General features: G+C 43.1%; 1 protein-coding gene across 9 annotated transcripts in view; it reads right to left on the bottom strand.

Moving 5' to 3' along the window:
• CDYL (chromodomain Y like) overlaps window positions 1-18292 on the bottom strand; it is a 243172-nt gene that overhangs the window by 43798 nt on the left and 181082 nt on the right. For 8 of the 9 annotated variants that reach the window (XM_036257545.1, XM_036257539.1, XM_036257537.1 and 5 more), the window contains 3 exons: window positions 14137-14347; window positions 3732-3875; window positions 573-2199 (listed from right to left, as the gene is read on the bottom strand). In XM_036257545.1, coding sequence (XP_036113438.1) covers window positions 2041-2199; window positions 3732-3875; window positions 14137-14347 — 514 coding nt within the window. In that variant the 3' untranslated portion in view covers window positions 573-2040. Of the gene's footprint in view, window positions 1-572; window positions 2200-3731; window positions 3876-14136; window positions 14348-18292 lie in introns of those variants that run through there. The other variant, XM_036257540.1, reaches the window with a different exon arrangement.

Raw genomic sequence — 18292 nt, 5'->3', positions numbered from 1 at the left:
CATTACAGGGCAGTTTCCAGAATAGAGGTTTTGCCATATTGAACTGGGTTGAAAGGCTGGTCCTACCTCTGACCAGTTACCCACACGACCCTGGGGCAAGTGTTTCATACCTCAGGTTCTTTCTCTATAAAACAGGAATGAAAATATCTATGTTGTAGGTTTGGGTAGAAGAGGCGTAATAAGTTACAACTCTCCATACACAGATAAAATGAACCTCTTAAATTATCTTAATACTAATTCAAAGATTTAAGTCACAGCTTATACGGGATATGATACAATTAAAAATAGGCAGAACTAGATAATATATATTAGAAATCTGCCTCTTTATAAAAAAAACATCAGGATGAGTGACACAAAATTCAGAAAACGAAAGCGGTAACCTGAGGAGGAGCAAGGTGGATGTGACCTGAGAGGACACTGGTTGTCTAGTTCCTCCCTGGGTGTGGTTACACAGTGGTTCGTTATCTTTATAGTGTACAAACGTCTTGTTCTCATACGGATATTTCACAAAAAAGATTACACATTCCATGAGAAACTTCAGAAATGAAGAATTATCAAAGAAACATTTCACATGTGTTAAGAAATATTAGTTTTATTTAACCAGTTTCACAGCTGAATATTTATTCTATAAAAACTTTACAGATTGTACAGTTTATATATATTTCAAACTACTGAACGAAAAAGTAGGTCCCACAGATGCAAAAATACTGCACCAACCAATCCAAGGTAAAGGCAGATTTACACACTGTACAGCTCTCCCCGCAGCCAGGAGGCCGTCGGTTCTAGTATAAACTTTAAAACTGTACAAAAATAAGGTTTTGATTTTATCTCCCTCTTCATACATTCAATATGATTGCAAGCTCAGAAGCCTAGCTAAGAATAGGCATCTGTGATCAGGATCAGCCCCACTCCTGAAAGGAGTGTGGATGTCTGTCTGCGCAGGGCACTCTTGGGTACCACACTGTACTCAGTGTGTTGTGTAGACATGAAAGCAGAGACCAAGAACATTAAATGTCGAATATAAGGTAGTTTTTTTTTTAAAAAGGATTTCTGCATTTAATAGTGTGCCAAAAGAATTTTAACTTATTAAATAAAATATATTCTAAGTGAACCTAAAAAATACTTTATAAACATAAAAATACTTTTTTTTTGGTGTAATATATCAATCATATCTGCAAATAGAAAACCAAAATTGTATATAAAGTAGTATTTCTCACCCAGCAACAAGAAGCATTGTAGTTATTTTTCAAAAGGGTCATTCAGAGACACTATTTAAATCCCACTAAGACTAACTTATAACTTAGACATCATACTTAAGCTATTCAGTGATTCGCTAGTACTGCAAAACAAGCCTTCTTCTAGAGACAGTGGTTTCTTCATGTTAACTGGGTGAGAACTGGACATATTAAAGAAGAAGAAAAAAGCTATTGATTTTTTTCAGCACAAATCCAAAGCATACTTTAGTTTGGGGGCATGTTCATCAGTGGGTTTTTCATCAGAAATACCCTAAAAGATAATTGTTACTTTTGGACTTTTCATCTAAGCTATCTATACCTTCTTGGAGGCAAAAACACAGCTCAGATCTTTTATCTCTACTTGGGGCAGGGGAGGTAAGGCCACTAATGCCTCTTTAGAGTCTGTTTTAGAAAGAAAAAAATAAAGAAAACAAACATTATTTCAGACTTTTCTGCCACCCCAAACCAGCAAAACACACATTCTTTTTTATACAGTACAAGCCAAAGATAACAAGAATTAGAGCTTCAAAGAGCGGTCTAGAGCTCACCATTATACTTCCGTACTTGTGTGTATATTAAGTATAAAGTAATGATGTTTGGACAAAGGAGCTTTGTAGTTATTTATTTTAAAGTTACAGTACTTAGAAAAACTCCTTGATAATAAATAGCTTGGATGTTTCAAGTCCTGCTTCCAAGCGTAAGCTAAGAGTGAACTTGTTTCAGGCTGTGAGGATGGATTAGGGCACCCTGGAGCCACAGATGTCCTGCTGTACAATTCCAGTGTTGTCAGCAGGCAGCCTGCCAATCAAAACTCATCGATTTTCTTCTGCAAGTACTTCAACATGGAGTCCATCCCTTGGGCGGAGCCCCAGATTTTCTTCAGCACTTCACACTCCCTCTCATTGGCCTGCTCCAACTCCACCTTCATGTTACAGCGCACAAGGGCTTTGGATTCCTCGAGCACCTGGGCCAGACAACATGCAGTTAGTCCGCAGGGTGTGTGTCTAAGCACTGGCTCTACTTCACCCCCAAGTTTACGAAGGTAATTATCAAACTTCAGTAATGACCTATCAAAAAAAACTACCAGACATTTTTCATAGTATACATGACCTAACATATGTATAAAGTATATTTCACACCAGATATCAGACAAATTCTCAATGTCAAAATGGTGTGAAGCTATTTAGAAAGAGAGCTGTGCTGTCTGCACCCTGGCCCTTTGCCAACATCAAGACCAGCCTCAGCCATGCTGCTCGGCCAGTGTGGGCCCGCACTGCACACACCTTGACTCTGGAAAACTGAGAAGGCCGGCTGAGGGGATTTTCCAACCGAAACTTGATTTTAATAATGAGGGTTGTTCATGTATTTGGAATAGTTCAGAGCAGCAATTTTCAACCTTTTTCATCTCATGGCATACATAAACTAATCATTATTAAAATTTTGTGGCACAAACATATTTTTTGCTGATCTGACAAAAAAAAAGGTTTAATTTTGATTCATTCACACCGATGGCTATTGTTGTGTTGGCTGTTGTCATTTTTTATTTTGAGGGAAAAGAGAGGTCAAGGCTGCTGACTAAATTGTCAGCTATTGCATGGTTTAAAAATTCTTACGGCAGGCTGATTGAAAATTGCTGCTTAGAGGGAAGTTAATCAGTTAATATCGAATAACATTTCGCCTTATAATTTAGTGAGTGCAACTTTGTGAGTAGATTAAATATTATCCAGCACATTTACTAAACAAAACTCAGGTCCACTGTGTGTGTGTGGGGTGGGTGATTACAGTCGTCCCTTGCCACTTGGCGCTTCGACTTTCGCGGGTCCCCTCTGTCACGTCTCCCCAGTACTAGACTGATCTGAACAAGCCGCGACAGAGGGAGGCCGCGGGAGTCGAAGCAGAAGTGGCCACTGTGTGTCAATAAAGAACCCTACTTCGCGGAAATTCAATTATCGTGGTAGAGTCTGGAACTGATTAACCGCGATAAATGAGGGCCAACTGTATATAAAAGGGCTTTGAAAACAGTGAAGAACTATATAAATGTTGTCTTTCCTCGACTTTCATAGGGCACTTTTTAAAAAACATCCTCACCTGTGGACATGCTTATTGATCTTAGAGTGGGGAAAGGGGAGGGAGGAAGAGAGAGAAGGAGAAAACATGGATCGCCTCCCGTATGCACCCTGACCGGAAATTGAACCCGAAACTTCCCAGGGTATGGGACGACCACTGAGCCACACTGGCCCAGGGTTACAGGGCATTTCTGAGTCATTAAATCTGAGACCGAAATGCTTTCCTTTAACTCTGAGGCACTTGCAAAGGGAGGGCAGGGTGAGCAGCTCTGAAGCAGTGACACCCAGCAGGCTCCCATTAGTAACCCCATGAAGCGGCTGTGTGGGGAGCAAATGTGGAAGACTCAGGAAACACTGAAAAGTGTGAGTTCTCTGGAGGAAAAGATCATGGTAAAAAAGTCACACATAGAAGAGAATGAATTTGACATACAACTGGATTACACGAGGCAAGCTCCTTAATTCGAACCATGACTTCTTGGGTGAAGGTCCCGGGCCAGAACACCTGGGAGACCAGGCCTTTGCCGCATGCCTCCTGTGCTGTCAGCTTCCGGCCACTGAGCAACATTTCATTTGCCTGAAAGGAAGAAGGTTGATACTGATATGAAATGTGAGGGGAAGGCAGGCAGACGACCTAACCTAAAAATTTATCCCTTAACAATTCAAATTGAGGATGAGCATTTGAATGTGCCAGCTTTGGCAAGAACTCCCTGCATACCCTCCAGGGTTGCACCCAAAGTGTACCTTTCTGGACCCTATGCACTGAGAATAAACCTGGCAAGGCGCAGGATGGGAAATAACATCCCAGCTGTGAGTTAAAAAGAAAAAGAACGTAAAAGGCTTATTTTACGGTATACTACAGGATCAAATAGACTTAACCAAGACATCTAAATCAGAAATCATTTGTTAGTCTGAACTCACTGGCCCCTCTCCACCTGCCTTCTCCTCCCAATGTGTGAACTCATTTAATACGTAAAATAGTTACCTGGGAAAATGAGGCATACAGAAAGCTAGGAAATTTGCAGTTTTAGGGATGTGAGCCAGCCACAGAACTACTACACAATGTAGGATTACAGAGACATGTGCTCAGGGTGGTAGATGTCCTGCTGGAGTATAACTTGGGAGGCAACTATCCAGGACCTAACGGTATCCCAAATCACCACTACTGTAGTCTGCCTACAGTTATTTCACATGACTCAATGGAAGAAGTTAACACTTGTTTTTTGTAAAATAAATAAATAAAATTTGTATGTATAAAAACAAATACACACATAAATATATATGAAATTGATTTTAACTTTGTCCTGGATTCTACAGAACTTTTAAGGTCTCAACACACTGTACGTGGATTTTATATCATCCTAATGACATGCTCACAGATGCTGAAATAAGGAGTAAAGGGAAGAATATATATCTGACAAAGAAACTCTGCACTATTCTAATGTAGTAATTTCTTATCCTGCTTGGTTAACCTTCCTGAAGATTCTGGTGGTCATAAAGAAGCTTCTGGGCTCAGGTAAACGCACTTTTGGTATGCAACTTTCTTTTCCAAAAGTGAACATCATTGCTATGAAAAGGCCTTAAAGTATTAAGCATCTCTCTGAGTTGACAGTACCTGTGCACTTCTGGTAAATGCATCCAGATGGCCAATGGCATATAAAATGTACAGCTTAGAGTTGGCAAAGCAAGTGTCTAGCTGATTCACCACCCTGTTTCAACATAGGCAGAGATGGAAAACAGGATGTAGAATAGGGTCTTCACTTAGACTCACTTTAGTCCCCAAGTGGAGGCTGTTATTTGAGTAAGTCTTGGACAAAATCATGAGTGTTTAGAGTTTGGAGATGTTCTACAAAACCCCTAAACAGAACAGCCTCTTCTCAGTGAAAAGGTTTGAAATAAACAATGGATTTGAAAATCTGACTTAACCTTACTGTTAGCTGTTAAGACAGTTCTTCTAAAGGCACATCCAACACAGTGAGAAAGGGTGAGAGGAGCTCCTGATGAAATGACTTAGTGGGAGGTGCTCTATGGTGACAGAGATTTTTCACTTCCTTGTTTACATTTCTTTTACTCTCAACATACAATAAAGACAACACCACAATTAAATCACTTGATTATGTGTGAAGTATGTTCTCAAGACAATCTTGAACTGCAGCGTCTCAGTTTGGGTAGCAAACACAAACGACTTCACCAGGCCCCGAGTGCCCACCAGGAGTGGGCAGTGATGAAGAGCGAGAACCCTTTCTGTATTTCTTCTCCAGTGCCTCTATAGGGCCCCTTTGCTCTCCCTGGCAACTTCTTTGAATGTTTTTGTTTTGTTTTGTTTTTTGCTATCTGGAGGTCAATGTAGAGCCCTATCACTGTTCTCTTGTCTCCTGGTCTTTCATTCCCTTTTCTTGATTTTCTCAGGCCTGATGCCAGCCAGCTGGCGCCAACAGCCAATCAGAACCACCCTCTCCTCTAGTCAGCGAGCAGTCCTGGCTGCCCACCCTTCTTCCTTTCAGAACCCAGCTAACTCTGCACCAGCTGTCACTGGAGATTCTTTCCCTACTTAGTGTTCTACAGCCCAGATGGCTGGATGTGCAGGACATTTCTGAATTTACCTAAAGGACTGAATGGTGGGACTAACTCAAGGTGGCTAATGCTTTCTCACCCAAGTATAGGCAGTGTATTGGTTTTAAATACACTTATCAAGTAAAACCATAAGGAAAAATTCCCTTGGTAAGAATAGAATTAAATACATTCAAGTTGAATGGATATGATCTCATATACTCAATTTCCAGTAGTTTTAAAACTATCCAATGTGATCAAGATTGTCCAACTGTTTTAAAAACGTTATAGTGTAACTATGCGGACGAATGATAAATGCGGAAGAGAAGTTCAGCCAAGAGACCGCATTAGCAAGTATGGTGAGGAAACCTGACTGGCTTCGTGGGAGGACAGGAAGCTGTGAATCTCAAGGAGGCACAGCTTGGCAGTGGCTCTGCCACTTACTCCCTGGGACCGGTGTCTAAACTCCCCAGAGGGCAGCTCCCCACAGTAAGCTGAGGGTAAGAATCTCAGGACCCAGAGCTGCCAGCTTTACAAATGGGAGTCTGTGTTTGTCAGCTTTGTGCTTCCCTCAACTGAGGCTCCTTCAGCTGTCAATCACAGCACCTAACAGTTTCCTGAGTATAAAGGCTCACGGGTGGTCCTTGAGACAGGACAGTGACTTTGCAGTGTCTGGCTCAAAGTGGACACCCCATGAGTGTTCACTGGGCACAAGGAGGACTCAGCTGTGGAAGATTCTACTCCAAGGCTAATTTACATAGCTTGTGACACAGCTGGGCTCCAAGATCTCTCTCCCTGCAGCAGACTCTAGAAGAAAAGGATAGCTTTCCCAGCTTGTTTGACATGCATGTTCTTTTTCTCCTGATATGACCCCTTCAGCTTGTCCTCCTGCAGAGTTCTGCACATAACATGTGGGGAAAACCAAACTTGTTCTCGGCTTGCCTTAGGCTCCTGAAGCTCACATACACTGAAGAGCTCATGAAAGGAACCGTATCAGTCACTTTTAATAAGTCGTCACAACGCAAGTCACCTCAACAATGTTGACTCATGTTTTGTATAGAGGTTTTAGCTAGATACCGTAACCAAAACCTGCAGAATTTACATTGTGCAATGCTGAGGCTCTTTGCTCTGGCCTTAGAGCAGGGTTTCTCAACCTGGGTACTGAAGATACTCTGGCCGGATCAAGACACTTTATGGGGAGGGCTTTCTGTGAGTTGTAGCATTTCCTCTGTTGTGACACCAAGTCTCTAGACATTGCCACAGGCACTCTAGGGATGAAGGATGGGGTTGAGAACTGCTGCTCAGGTAGCACTGGGAGGTCACAAGGAGAAGCAGAAAGTAATGATTTTTCAAGACTTGTCCAGAGGAGTCAAAGATGAATAAGTGAAAAGTAGGCTTTCATTCTGTAATATCTTCAAGCTATTTATGGATCTTTCTGAGCACAGTGGACTCTAAGCCCTCCACCCCTTAGCAGAATTTGGCCCAAGGGCCCCACTTCCAAACTGCCTTTGCCTAAAACGTGTTTAAATGTCAAGTTTGTTTAATACTTTTCCCAGAGCTGCCCTTCCTGTTAACTGCATCACCACCACATATCTACTTAGATCATCATACAGTGAGAGGACAGAAGCCCCGTTATTTCAGTCTCCTCTGAGCATAAAATGATTTTACTGATGATAATGATTCTTTCAGAACAGGTAGTAACTGTCAGGAAACAACCTATTTTACAGTAATAACTTAAAGTAGTTTTCTTGATAATGACTCTAACACCAGCTTCAGTAACTGTTAGGGGGTGCAGAGCAGGGAAAATGACAAGACAGACAATCTAGACACATCCTATTAAAAATGGAGACTTTGGGGTGAGCACAGATAGCTACCCAGAGCTGCTGGCCCAGGAAATACTTGCTACACAGCTGCCAGGAGTACTGTCAGCAGGCAACTCCTGGTGAGAGCTCCCCAGCAGCCTCTCTCATGGACAGCCCTTCTTGGGGCTGCTGCAACCAATGGCTGGGTGCAGTGAGGGCACCTGGGACAACTGTGATGGCCACATCCGCCCCAGAGCCTCCGTGGGCTCAGCTAAGGCTTCATCAGAGCTGCACCACAGCTCACCTTCGCCCTCTACCCAATCCTGCTTCCTCTCTGCCTGCTACAGAGGTTGACACCTAATCCATGTCCTGCCATAATCACCTAAACTCTGCTTCTACAGAAACTACCTTGTGACAAGTGGGAGTGGAAACAGTGATGAAAAGGATTCATTGCTCCCTAGCTGGCTGGCAATGAAGACCTTCTTGGACTAGATGAAGCACCCACAGCATCCCATACAGGTGGCGGCCCAAGTGCTAAAATTCTCATAGGTGATGGGATAGTAACTGTATCATTTGGGCAGTCACTGACACAAGCAGAGGGGTTTCTGGGTAGCAAGATGGCAGAGTGGTGACCCACACCCAGACCCAGGACTTAGTAGTCAAGAGTGGCTGAGCTTGAGACGAGGCTAATCACCCACATACAAAAGGTCTGTTTGGCTGTGTGAAGTGGGAAGAGGGAGGATCAACTTGATATGGGGACTTCCGGGTGGATGCCCCCAAACTCTGAACTCAACTTCTCCGACCTTGAAAAAATGGCCCATTCATACCCATTAAGAACAAGTGTTGCCCCCTTGCTTGAAGACAATGCAGAAATCTCTCTCTATAAGACACTATCACTTCCTATAAACCCTGCCCATTTCCTCTTGGCTCTCAGGCCTGTAACTCACCTCCTCCCCCTGAAGAGTTGCATGACACAGCCAGAAAGTGCTGGTGGAGCTGGGGGAAGACAGGGGGCAAACACCAAGCTGGACAGAGGAGTTCACTGATTCGGGAGTTCTTGTGAACAGTAAGATTTAACATGCTGGCAAGTGCCCTAGGAGATGGTGTGGTCTTGCTACTGGGATGGCTTCTAGAAGCATGAAGAAAGTACTAATGGGCCAGGCTAAGTGAAGCTGAAATGCCAGAGCCACTGTGGCCGATGGTGGGGAAGGTAGGACAAGACGCCACAAAGAGCTTACGGCAAATGCCAGAGAGATGACCTCAATGCAGGTCCCTGGGGTTTCTGGAGCAAGTCCATGCCCTCTAGCAGAGAAGTACATGCCTTTATTTATTTATTTTAATCTTCATCACAGGCTATTTTTCTGTTTATCATCAGATGGGGGGTGTGGGGGTAAACATCGATGTGAGAGAGACACATTGACTGCATGACCCGACCAGGGCCAGCGATGAACCACAACTGAGGTACATGCCCTTGATTGGAATTGAACCCGGGACTCATTGGTCCATGGGCCGATGATCTAACCACTGAACAAACTGGCCAAGGCAGAAGTATATGCCTTTAAAACAAATAATTCTGGTGTGCTTACTGGGCCCTGGTAGAGAATACCTGGCCACAAGACAGCAAGTAGAAGTATCCGCCACAAGCTGACCTGCCCAGCCCATCAAGGTCTAGGGGTTGGGCAGGCCAGTGGCAGACACACAGCTGGGATCAGGTACTAGCACCAGAGAGCACAGGCCATGCAAAAGCAAGTGGCCCAGACCCAAAAGTCACCCCCGCTGCTGCGCTGGTGCCCCACCCCAGTTAACACCTACTGCTGGATGGTGGTTCCCTGTGAATGAGCTTGGTTTATGGGTGGGCTGGCTCTAAAGAACATGGGGAAGGCAATGCTCTGAAATGGGGAATGTGCCTGGTCATTCACCTGGTCTAAGAGAAGCCGATCAGGGTTAGAATCCCGAGTGAACAGGGCAGTGCTGAACCATCTGCCTGGCTAGTCAGGGGCCTGAGAAACTGGGTATGGGAAACAGGTGTGGATAGAGGCATGCAGATGCATGACTGGTAAGGGTGTATGTAGACTGCCATCACGTCAGTGTCCACTGGAGAATGCCCACCACGAAGAGGAATTAAACAACTACATAGGAAAGGTGACACTGCCAGTCTTGGCTGTTGGCCACCCAGTGCGGGAGCTCAGTAGCATGGGCTCTGACTTATCAAGGCTGATTCAGCTATGTCATGGCTGGATATGAAGCCTTCCAGTGGGAGACACCAATGCCAAGCTACCTGCTCAGCATCATTCCCAAGGAGACCAGCCAGTTGACCACCGTTGCCTGTTTACACAGGAATAGACGCTTACTCTGGGTTTGGGTCTGCTTTCCTGCCTGTAGGTCCTCAGGCAGCCTCACTCAGAGGCTTGTAGGGTATCTGAACCACTGGCATGGGATGCCACAGAGCACACCACCAGACCAGAAGATTCCCCTTCCCAGCAGAGGTGTGGGAGTGGGCCCATGACCACGGGGTCCTCTCTGAGTCACATTCATCACCTCCAGAAGCTGCCAGCCTGACGGAGCACTGGGATGACCCAAGGTACAAGTGGATCACCAGCTGACAGGTGTGCCCCAGGAGGATGGACACTGTCTTTCAGTTCACAGTACACACAGTGCAAAGACCTTGATATTGTGCCACGTCCACAAAAGGAAGGACACGCAAGCCCGGGACAGAAGGGGTGGAAGCAGGAGTGGCTGCCCTTACGATCTCTCCCAATGATCTGCCGAGGGATGTTGTGCTTCCCCTGCTCACATCTCTTGGCACTACTGGTCTAAGAGGGGGCACACTTTGCCAAAGGAGGCAGCAAGGGTCATAGTGAACTTAAAGCTATGATCACCGCCTGAGCACTTGGGATCTCTGAGCCCAGGGTCAGCAGGCAAGGAGGGATGTGGGAACCCTGGGACCCACCGGGAGCCTCTTACTCCTCCCTCCCAACTCCGGCTGAGCAGGGCACGATGACCAGGCCAGGCCTCAGGCCTCTTGGGGACCAGACCAGGGTCCTACCTTCAGGGCAGTCACTGAGGCCAGCAGAGGAGGTTTGGGGGAGGGTCTAAAACAGGAAGGGAGAGGATGAGGGTGAGGGAGGACTAAGACCAGTTATGGCAGGGTGGCTGCAGTTTGTCATATAATGCCCTCTCCTCTCTTTTACATTTCTTTATTTTAATCTATTTAAAACTGTATGACATTTTTCAGTGGTCAAAACCCTAATTTTCATTGATACAATACTATTAACTAAAGTACAAACCCTGCACAAATGTTGCCAGTTTTCTCTCTCCTGTCCTTTTGCTGACCCGGGATCCTGAGAAGCCACTCCGCACTAGCTGTCAGGTCCCCTTGGTCCCCCCAGTCTGTGCGCCTCCTTGGTCTTTTGGCGAACTCTTTAACCATGGCACTCTGGAAGGGCTCTGCTCGGTCTGTGCAGACTGCTACACCTGGGCTTGTCTGATGCTCCCAGGATGGGACTGAAGTGACGCATACCTGGCAGGACTCCAGGGGGTGATGCTGTTATTCTCAGAGCAGCGCAGGAGGGCTAACCACACTGACAGGTCTTTACTTCCAATAAACTTGAAACACTCAGTAAGGTGGTGCCTGCCAGGCTTCTCCACTTGTGAGTGACTATTTTTTCCACCATAAGTAATGAGAGGATGCAAATACTCTTCTTATGGTACTTTTACCCACTAATTTTAACATCCACATGGTTCTTGCCTGCAACAGTTATCACTAATTCTCCTCTGAGTCTCCCCCAGGAAGAGAGGCCTCTGGAACCAGGAGCCCCCCCCCCCCCCGCCAAACTGTACGAAGAGTCACATCCAAGGGACAAGGGGTGGACTGTGTTGGACACAGGGATGTGCCACTGAGATCCACTATAAGGGAAGTCTTGCTGCCCCAGCTGCTGGCAGTGCCACCAGCAGACAGTCATTCGCTCCTGTGGCTCTTCTCTGACAGCTTACACGCAGTGACAGTGGATAGAAAGGAAGCAGCTGTTTTGGCCCACTGTGGGACAACAGACAGGCTGTATATGCCCTGGAACTCCCAGGGGGTGGCCGAAGCTTTGTCAGGTCTGCCTCACAGTTCAACTTCTCCACCTATCCAGCCCTATCTCTTCCCAGTCTCTTCAACAGGTGTTGGCTACCTAACAGTTTTCGTACACACCAAACTCCACCTTAGTTATCTGCTTTTGGAGACACCACAGAAATACCTCAGAGATATTGCAGATTTGGTTCTAGACCATCGCAATAAGCAATTCACATGAATTATTTGGTTTTCCAAATGTATATAAAAGTTATGTTCATCCTATACTGTAGTCTATTAAGTGTGCAACAGTATATGTCTAAAATAATGTATGTATCTTAATTTAAAAACACTCTTTTGCTAAAAAATGCTAACCATCACCTGAGCCTTCAGCAAGTCATCTTTTGCGGATGGAGGGTCTTGCCTCAATACTGATAGTTGCTCATTGATCAGGCTGGTGGTTGCTGAAGGTTGGGGTGGCTGTGGCAATGTCTTAAAATAAGAATGATGTTTACCACACTGATTAATTCTTCCTTTCATGAACAAATCAATTTGCATGCAATTGTCTGTTGCATGCAATGCTACTTGATAGCATTTTACCCAAAGTAGAACTCCTTTCAAAATTAGAGTCAATTCTCTCAAACCTTGTCACTGCACTATTAAATATGTTTATATAATATTCTAAATCCTTTGCTGCTGTTTCAACAATTTTCACAGCATCTTCACAAGTAGATTCCACCTAAAAAAATGACTCTCTGCTCATTCATAAGAAGTAACTTCCCATCCATTACAGGTTTATCATGAGGTTGCAGCAATTCAGTCTCATCATCAGGGTGCACTTCTAGCTCTAGTTCTCCTGCTGTTTCCACTATGGCAGTTATTTCTTCCACTGAAGTCTTGAACCCCCACAAAGTCACCTACAAGGGATGGAACCAACTTCTTCCAAACTCCTGTTAACACTGATATTTTGACTTCTTCCCATGAATCACAAATGATCTAAATGACATGTAGAACACTGAATCCTTTTCAGAAGGATTTCAATTTACTTTGTATGGCAGCTATAGCTTTACAAAATGTTTTTCTTAAATAGTAAGACTTGAAAACCAAAATTACTCCTTAGTCCATGGGCTACAGAATGAATGTTGTGTTACAGAAATGAAAACAACATTAACTTCATTGTACATCTCCACTGGAGCTTTTGGGTGGCCAGGTGCATTGTTAATGAGCAGTAATATTTTGAAAGAAATCTTTTTTTCTGAGCAGGAGGTCTCAACAGTGGGCTTGAAATATTCAGCACACCCTGTGGTATCCAGGCTTCGTGTTCCATGTACATACAGAGCACAGGCAGAGTAGGTTAAGCACAATTCTTAAGGGCCCTGGAATTTTTGAAATGGTACACGAACACTGGCTTCAACTTAGTCAGTAGCTGCCTTAACCCCTAACAAGAGAGCCAGCCTGTCCTTTGAAACCAGACACTGACTTCTCCTCTCTAGCTATGAAAGCCCTAGATAGCATCTTCCTCCAATAAGAAGCTGTTTCACCTGCAATGAAAATCTGGACAGTGTGTGGCCGCCTCCATTAACTGGCTCAGCTGGATCTTCCGGATAACTTGCTGCAGCTTCTACTTCAGCACCTGCTCCTTCGCCTTGTACTTTAAGGAGACGGCGTCTTTCCTTAAACCCCATGAACCAACCTCTGCTAGCTTCAAACTTTTCTTCTGCAGCGTCCTCACCTCGCTCAGCCTCCATAGAATTAGGGTTTTGCTCTAGATTAGGCTTTGGCTTAAAGGATGTTAAGGCTGGTTTCATCTTCTACCCAGACCACTAAAACTTCCTACATATCGGCAATAAGGCTGTTTTACTTTTTTATCATTTGTATGTTCACTGGAGCTGCATTTTTAAGTATCCTTCTAGAACGTTCTCACTGCATTCACAACTTGGCTAACTGGTGCAAGAGGCCTAGCTTTGGGCCTGTCTCGGCTTTCAACAGCCTTCCTCACTAAGCTTAATCATTTGAAGCTTCTGATTTTAAGTTAGACATGTGTGACTTCTTTTCATGTAAGAGTGTGGCTTTTAGGTTATTAAGCAAAAAAAGACCATTCGATTGCAAACTTTGCTGTATTGGCTACAAACTGGGTATTCACTAATACTAGTTATCCGTGTTAACTATGTAGAGATACAGATTCCTCACTGAATGAGGTTCTTTTCTAGGAAATCATATACAAGAATGTCAATAAATATTCCATAAACCAATATGAAAATCTGATTTCATGAATTAAGAATACAAGTTAATGAGAACAAGAACTGAATTGCAAGTGTATTTGATGAAAAGTCCCTACGGAATGACACCCTGTATATATTTAGAAAACCAATAACCAAACTAGATTTCTTCAGGAAGTTTTCTAGAATTATTTTTTAAAAAGAGGTACTCACAGATGCTCCTCCCATAATCTTGGGAAACATAACGGTGGAACAGCCATCTGGACTCTGTCCGAAGGTAGTATAGGGTGTTTGAAACCAAGCCTTTTCATTGGCCCAAACCACATCACAAAGAGGCAATATGGATGCTCCTAGTCCAATGGCTGGGCCATTTACTGCTACAATAATAGGCTTCTTAAACTGAATGAAAGTATTCACGAAGTTTCTAAAATAAAAAATAAATGGGGAATTACTAAAAATATTATGTATTTGAGCAACAAAAACCCCCACTATTATGGAATTCAATTTACTAAGATATAAACTCTGTAGAAATTATGAGCAAAGATTTGCTGAAGGACTTCCTTCAGAAGTTGTGCAGCACAGATTTATTTACTGTGTGTTACAAAGACTTTACAATACACTGGCTGCCATGCCAAAGTGGCTGTTGCCACAGGACCTATGTGAGGATTACAGGTAACATACAGCCAGAGGCTGCTCTTGCATTTGCAGTGGCTCATGGGCTCTACGACCAATATGTCTTTTTGCTCAGCTTTCCTTCCCTTTAAGACATTAAGAAGCCCAATAAACACCATGAGCTTCAGGAGACAAATCTAGATGCTCTCTGAGAGAAAACCCGTCACAGGGCATAATATTAACAATGCCCAGTTCTGAACAAAGACTAGAGGATTGGGGTGAGGAACCATGGGGTTGGGAGAGGAAGAGTGTGGGGAGTGGGGGGAAAGAAGAAGGGGGAAGAGGAAAAGGGGGAGGGAGGGGGGAGGGGGAGAGAGAGAGAGAGAGAGAGAGAGAGAGAGAGAGAGAGAGAGAGAGAGATGTGAGAGAGACACATCAACTGGTTGTTTCTTGAATGACCACAACTGGGGCTGGAGATTGAACTTGCAACCCAGGTATGTGCCCTTGACCAGGAATCGAACCTAAGGCCCTTCAGTCTGCGGGCCAATGCTCTAACCACTGAACCAAACCAGCTAGGGCTTGATATCTGATTTTAGACAGTTCACTGATTATTTGGAAACAGCAGATATTTCCCGAATTTATATAGAACCAGACTGAATGCCTTGGGGGATATAGAGACCAGAAGTTTATACAGGCTGGTTTAAAATATGAGATCCAAACAAGAAGAACAGAAACCACACACACCATTTTGAATTCCATTATGATGCAAAATATAATTTTAGCAGGATTTCAAAGGGGAGTGAGACGAGGGGTAGGGTGGCCTTCACAGAGGATGTGGATTTTTATAAAACTGAGCCAAGATTATTTTTAGGTTTGTTTCAGGATCAGGCTGGAATAGAAGGGCGCTTTCCAATTTAGGGTATGTTGGCGCCGCACCGCACTGGGAATGTGCATCTTCTATTCACCACTAGAACCTCATTTTATGCTCAGAGAGTGCTTTTTGTTATGCTTTAAAACACGGTGAAGAAAAGAAAAAATACACACCAAAATAAATACCCGATAATTCCTTTAAGGCAGTCTGCGTTCCAGATCTGAATCACAGAATTCTAAATTCTAAATCTGACCCTTATTTTTGGTACTGAAAATAACTGGGTATTCTCTACCATTTTGCAATTTAAAAGCTAGAGCAAACTGTTTTAGATTATCTCTGAAAGTCATGATTTGGCATCTTACATAATACCTCCTCCCAACTTACATGAAGGGTCATGTATTTCCTTTGGAGGGCAAACTGGAGGTGTGTATGTGTGTAGGTATAGAACAGGGGAAATGGGGGACTGCAGAATTTGGCAGCTTGCAAGCCTAGCTCCAGGAACCATTCTCAAAGGTTCCCCACAGTCATAGACCTCAGCTTGGCTCCCAAGGTCCCCCAAAGTTTGCTGGAACTTTACATTAAGTGAAAATAAACTCATTCCAATGAAAGAGTTGCACTAAGACTTCCTAAATGAGAGAGCCTGAGGCACTGGTGGAAAGAGCAAACTGATTTTAATGATACAAAGAGAGCCAAACTACCTTTTAAATAGGTCCTTGAAATAACCATAGATAATCTACATGAAGATACTCAGTTATACCACCTTTTGAGGATTTGGGTCAGTATACATGATGGAAATACATTTTCTATGTTCAGTTACTGATGATTCTTGACAAGGTATCTGCTGAATTTATCTCCATGATACAAAGCAGAGATTTTCAAAGTATGTCCCTTCACTTTCAACTGCCTCATATGAACATCTGGAAACTACTAATGGGACGGTAGATTAACACAGAAAAAATGATCAAAATAGTGTAATGAATTCTAAACAGAAGTGGTAAAAGAAATTAATTATTCCATGTAGCAGTGTTTTCTCTCATCTTATATGTTTGGGTAAAAGAAAAGTTTGCTTCTAAAATAAATATTGCAAAATCAAAACTTGTATTTTTAACAAGCTGGGTAAATATTTTTAGACTGAACACCACCCCTCACCCCCTCTTAGATAATTTTATTTTATTTTTGCCTGGAATAATAACTTAATCTGAAAGCCACTGCTGTTTCTAAGAAGAGTATGAATTAACCAGCACCTTTTAGAGCCGTGGTTCTCAACCTTCCTAATGCTGCGACCCTTTAATACAGTTCATGTGGTAGTGACCCCCAACCATAAAATTATTTTTGTTGCTACTTTATAACTGTAATTTTACTACTGTTATGTCTTAGGCAACCCCTGTGAAAGGGTTCTTTGACTCCCGAAGGGGTCACGGCCCACAGGTTGAGAACTGCTGCTTTAGAGTGAAGACCATTTTCCCTTTTCAGGGAACACCACATGCCATCCTGGAGTATAAGCTCTGAGATGCTAGAAATGAGCATGGTCCACAGAGAAATTGGTTTTGCTTAAAAACACAAAAACAAGACAAAACTTTATAAAATGCTTTTCTGGTAAGTATTCACTTCATAGAGTGACACAAGCTTAGTCAGGTGTGCTGCCCATCAAGCCACCCCACTACCAGAGGTGGGGAGAGGGAGCTGCCTTCAGGCCTAGGGATGAAGCTCTCAGGAGCCCGGCATACAAAAGGAACCTGTTCTCGTTTTTGCAAATTATTTTAAAACAAAATCAAAACACATGAATGTTCAAATGTGCTCAGCTTAATGCAACATACTAAATTTAAAATTCAGTTTCCTTTGAATTATTTTGCAAATTCATTTAAAGGATGTGCCGGGTTTGGCAGTAAAGAGATTATAATAGCCACAAATGGAGTTTTAAAAGACTTATAATTAAACAAAATCAAAATTCTATCCATTCTTTTGAAGAACATTTACTACTTCACAGACGTCATCAAAAAGTTAGAAAAAATCACATAAAAGCAATTACTCTAAGAATTGTTTGGGGAAAATGAAGCCACCAGATCTGAAGTTTTAATAGTTCACTGCCCTGTCTGAGCTGGGCTCTCCCCTCATTGTGAATCTGTAGAACAGGACTGGATGGGGAAGAGGTCAGGTTCTAGGGGCAAGTTTACTTGTTGGCTTTGTTCTCTTCCCAGACCCCTTCGTCTCCCTCTGTGGTAGTGGAAGACGCCTTCCTCTGGTGAGAGAAGGGTCCTGGTCTTCCAGTTCCCGAGGACTCTGAAAGCCTAACTTTTTAAAATAATTTGTAATGATTTTACCACTAATGTACTAAATATTTTTATTACAATTTATTTGCAAACTGGTTATCACCAACAATTCTGATAACAGAATTAGCAGCAACAGATTCCTAACAAAGGCAATGTTTAAATCTTATCTTATTTCCTACTTTTCTTTTGGAAACTTGCTACAATGACATTCTTTGCCCCAAAGTTTTAAGAAATCAAGGTAATATACCACAGAAACAAAAAATATATATAGCAATAGCTTTATGTGTGTAAGACAATCTTATACATATAAAACTTAATTTAAATGCAAATGAGCAAGAGTAAAATTAAGTGAATCTGGTGTAACTAATTATATTTATGATCCTGCCAGTGCACATTAAGAAAAAGTCACACAGACAAAATTATATTCATTTAAAGAAGAACCAAGTAAGTTTCCCTAAAGCAGGATTTGGCTTTTCCTAGAATACTAATTCAGTTTTTGTGGGGAGGAGTGCCATGGGAGTGGGAAGGTTAGGAGGAAAAAAAAGGGGAATCGGTAGCTGATGAAAATAAACATTTCAAGTTCCCTAGAAGTTTAACAAATGAGATCTCTCTGATC

This window comes from Molossus molossus, unplaced genomic scaffold, assembly GCF_014108415.1.
Source record: "Molossus molossus isolate mMolMol1 unplaced genomic scaffold, mMolMol1.p scaffold_m16_p_12, whole genome shotgun sequence".
In the NCBI taxonomy this organism is placed as follows: domain Eukaryota; kingdom Metazoa; phylum Chordata; class Mammalia; order Chiroptera; family Molossidae; genus Molossus; species Molossus molossus.
This window is presented reverse-complemented; position numbering and strand designations above follow the sequence as displayed.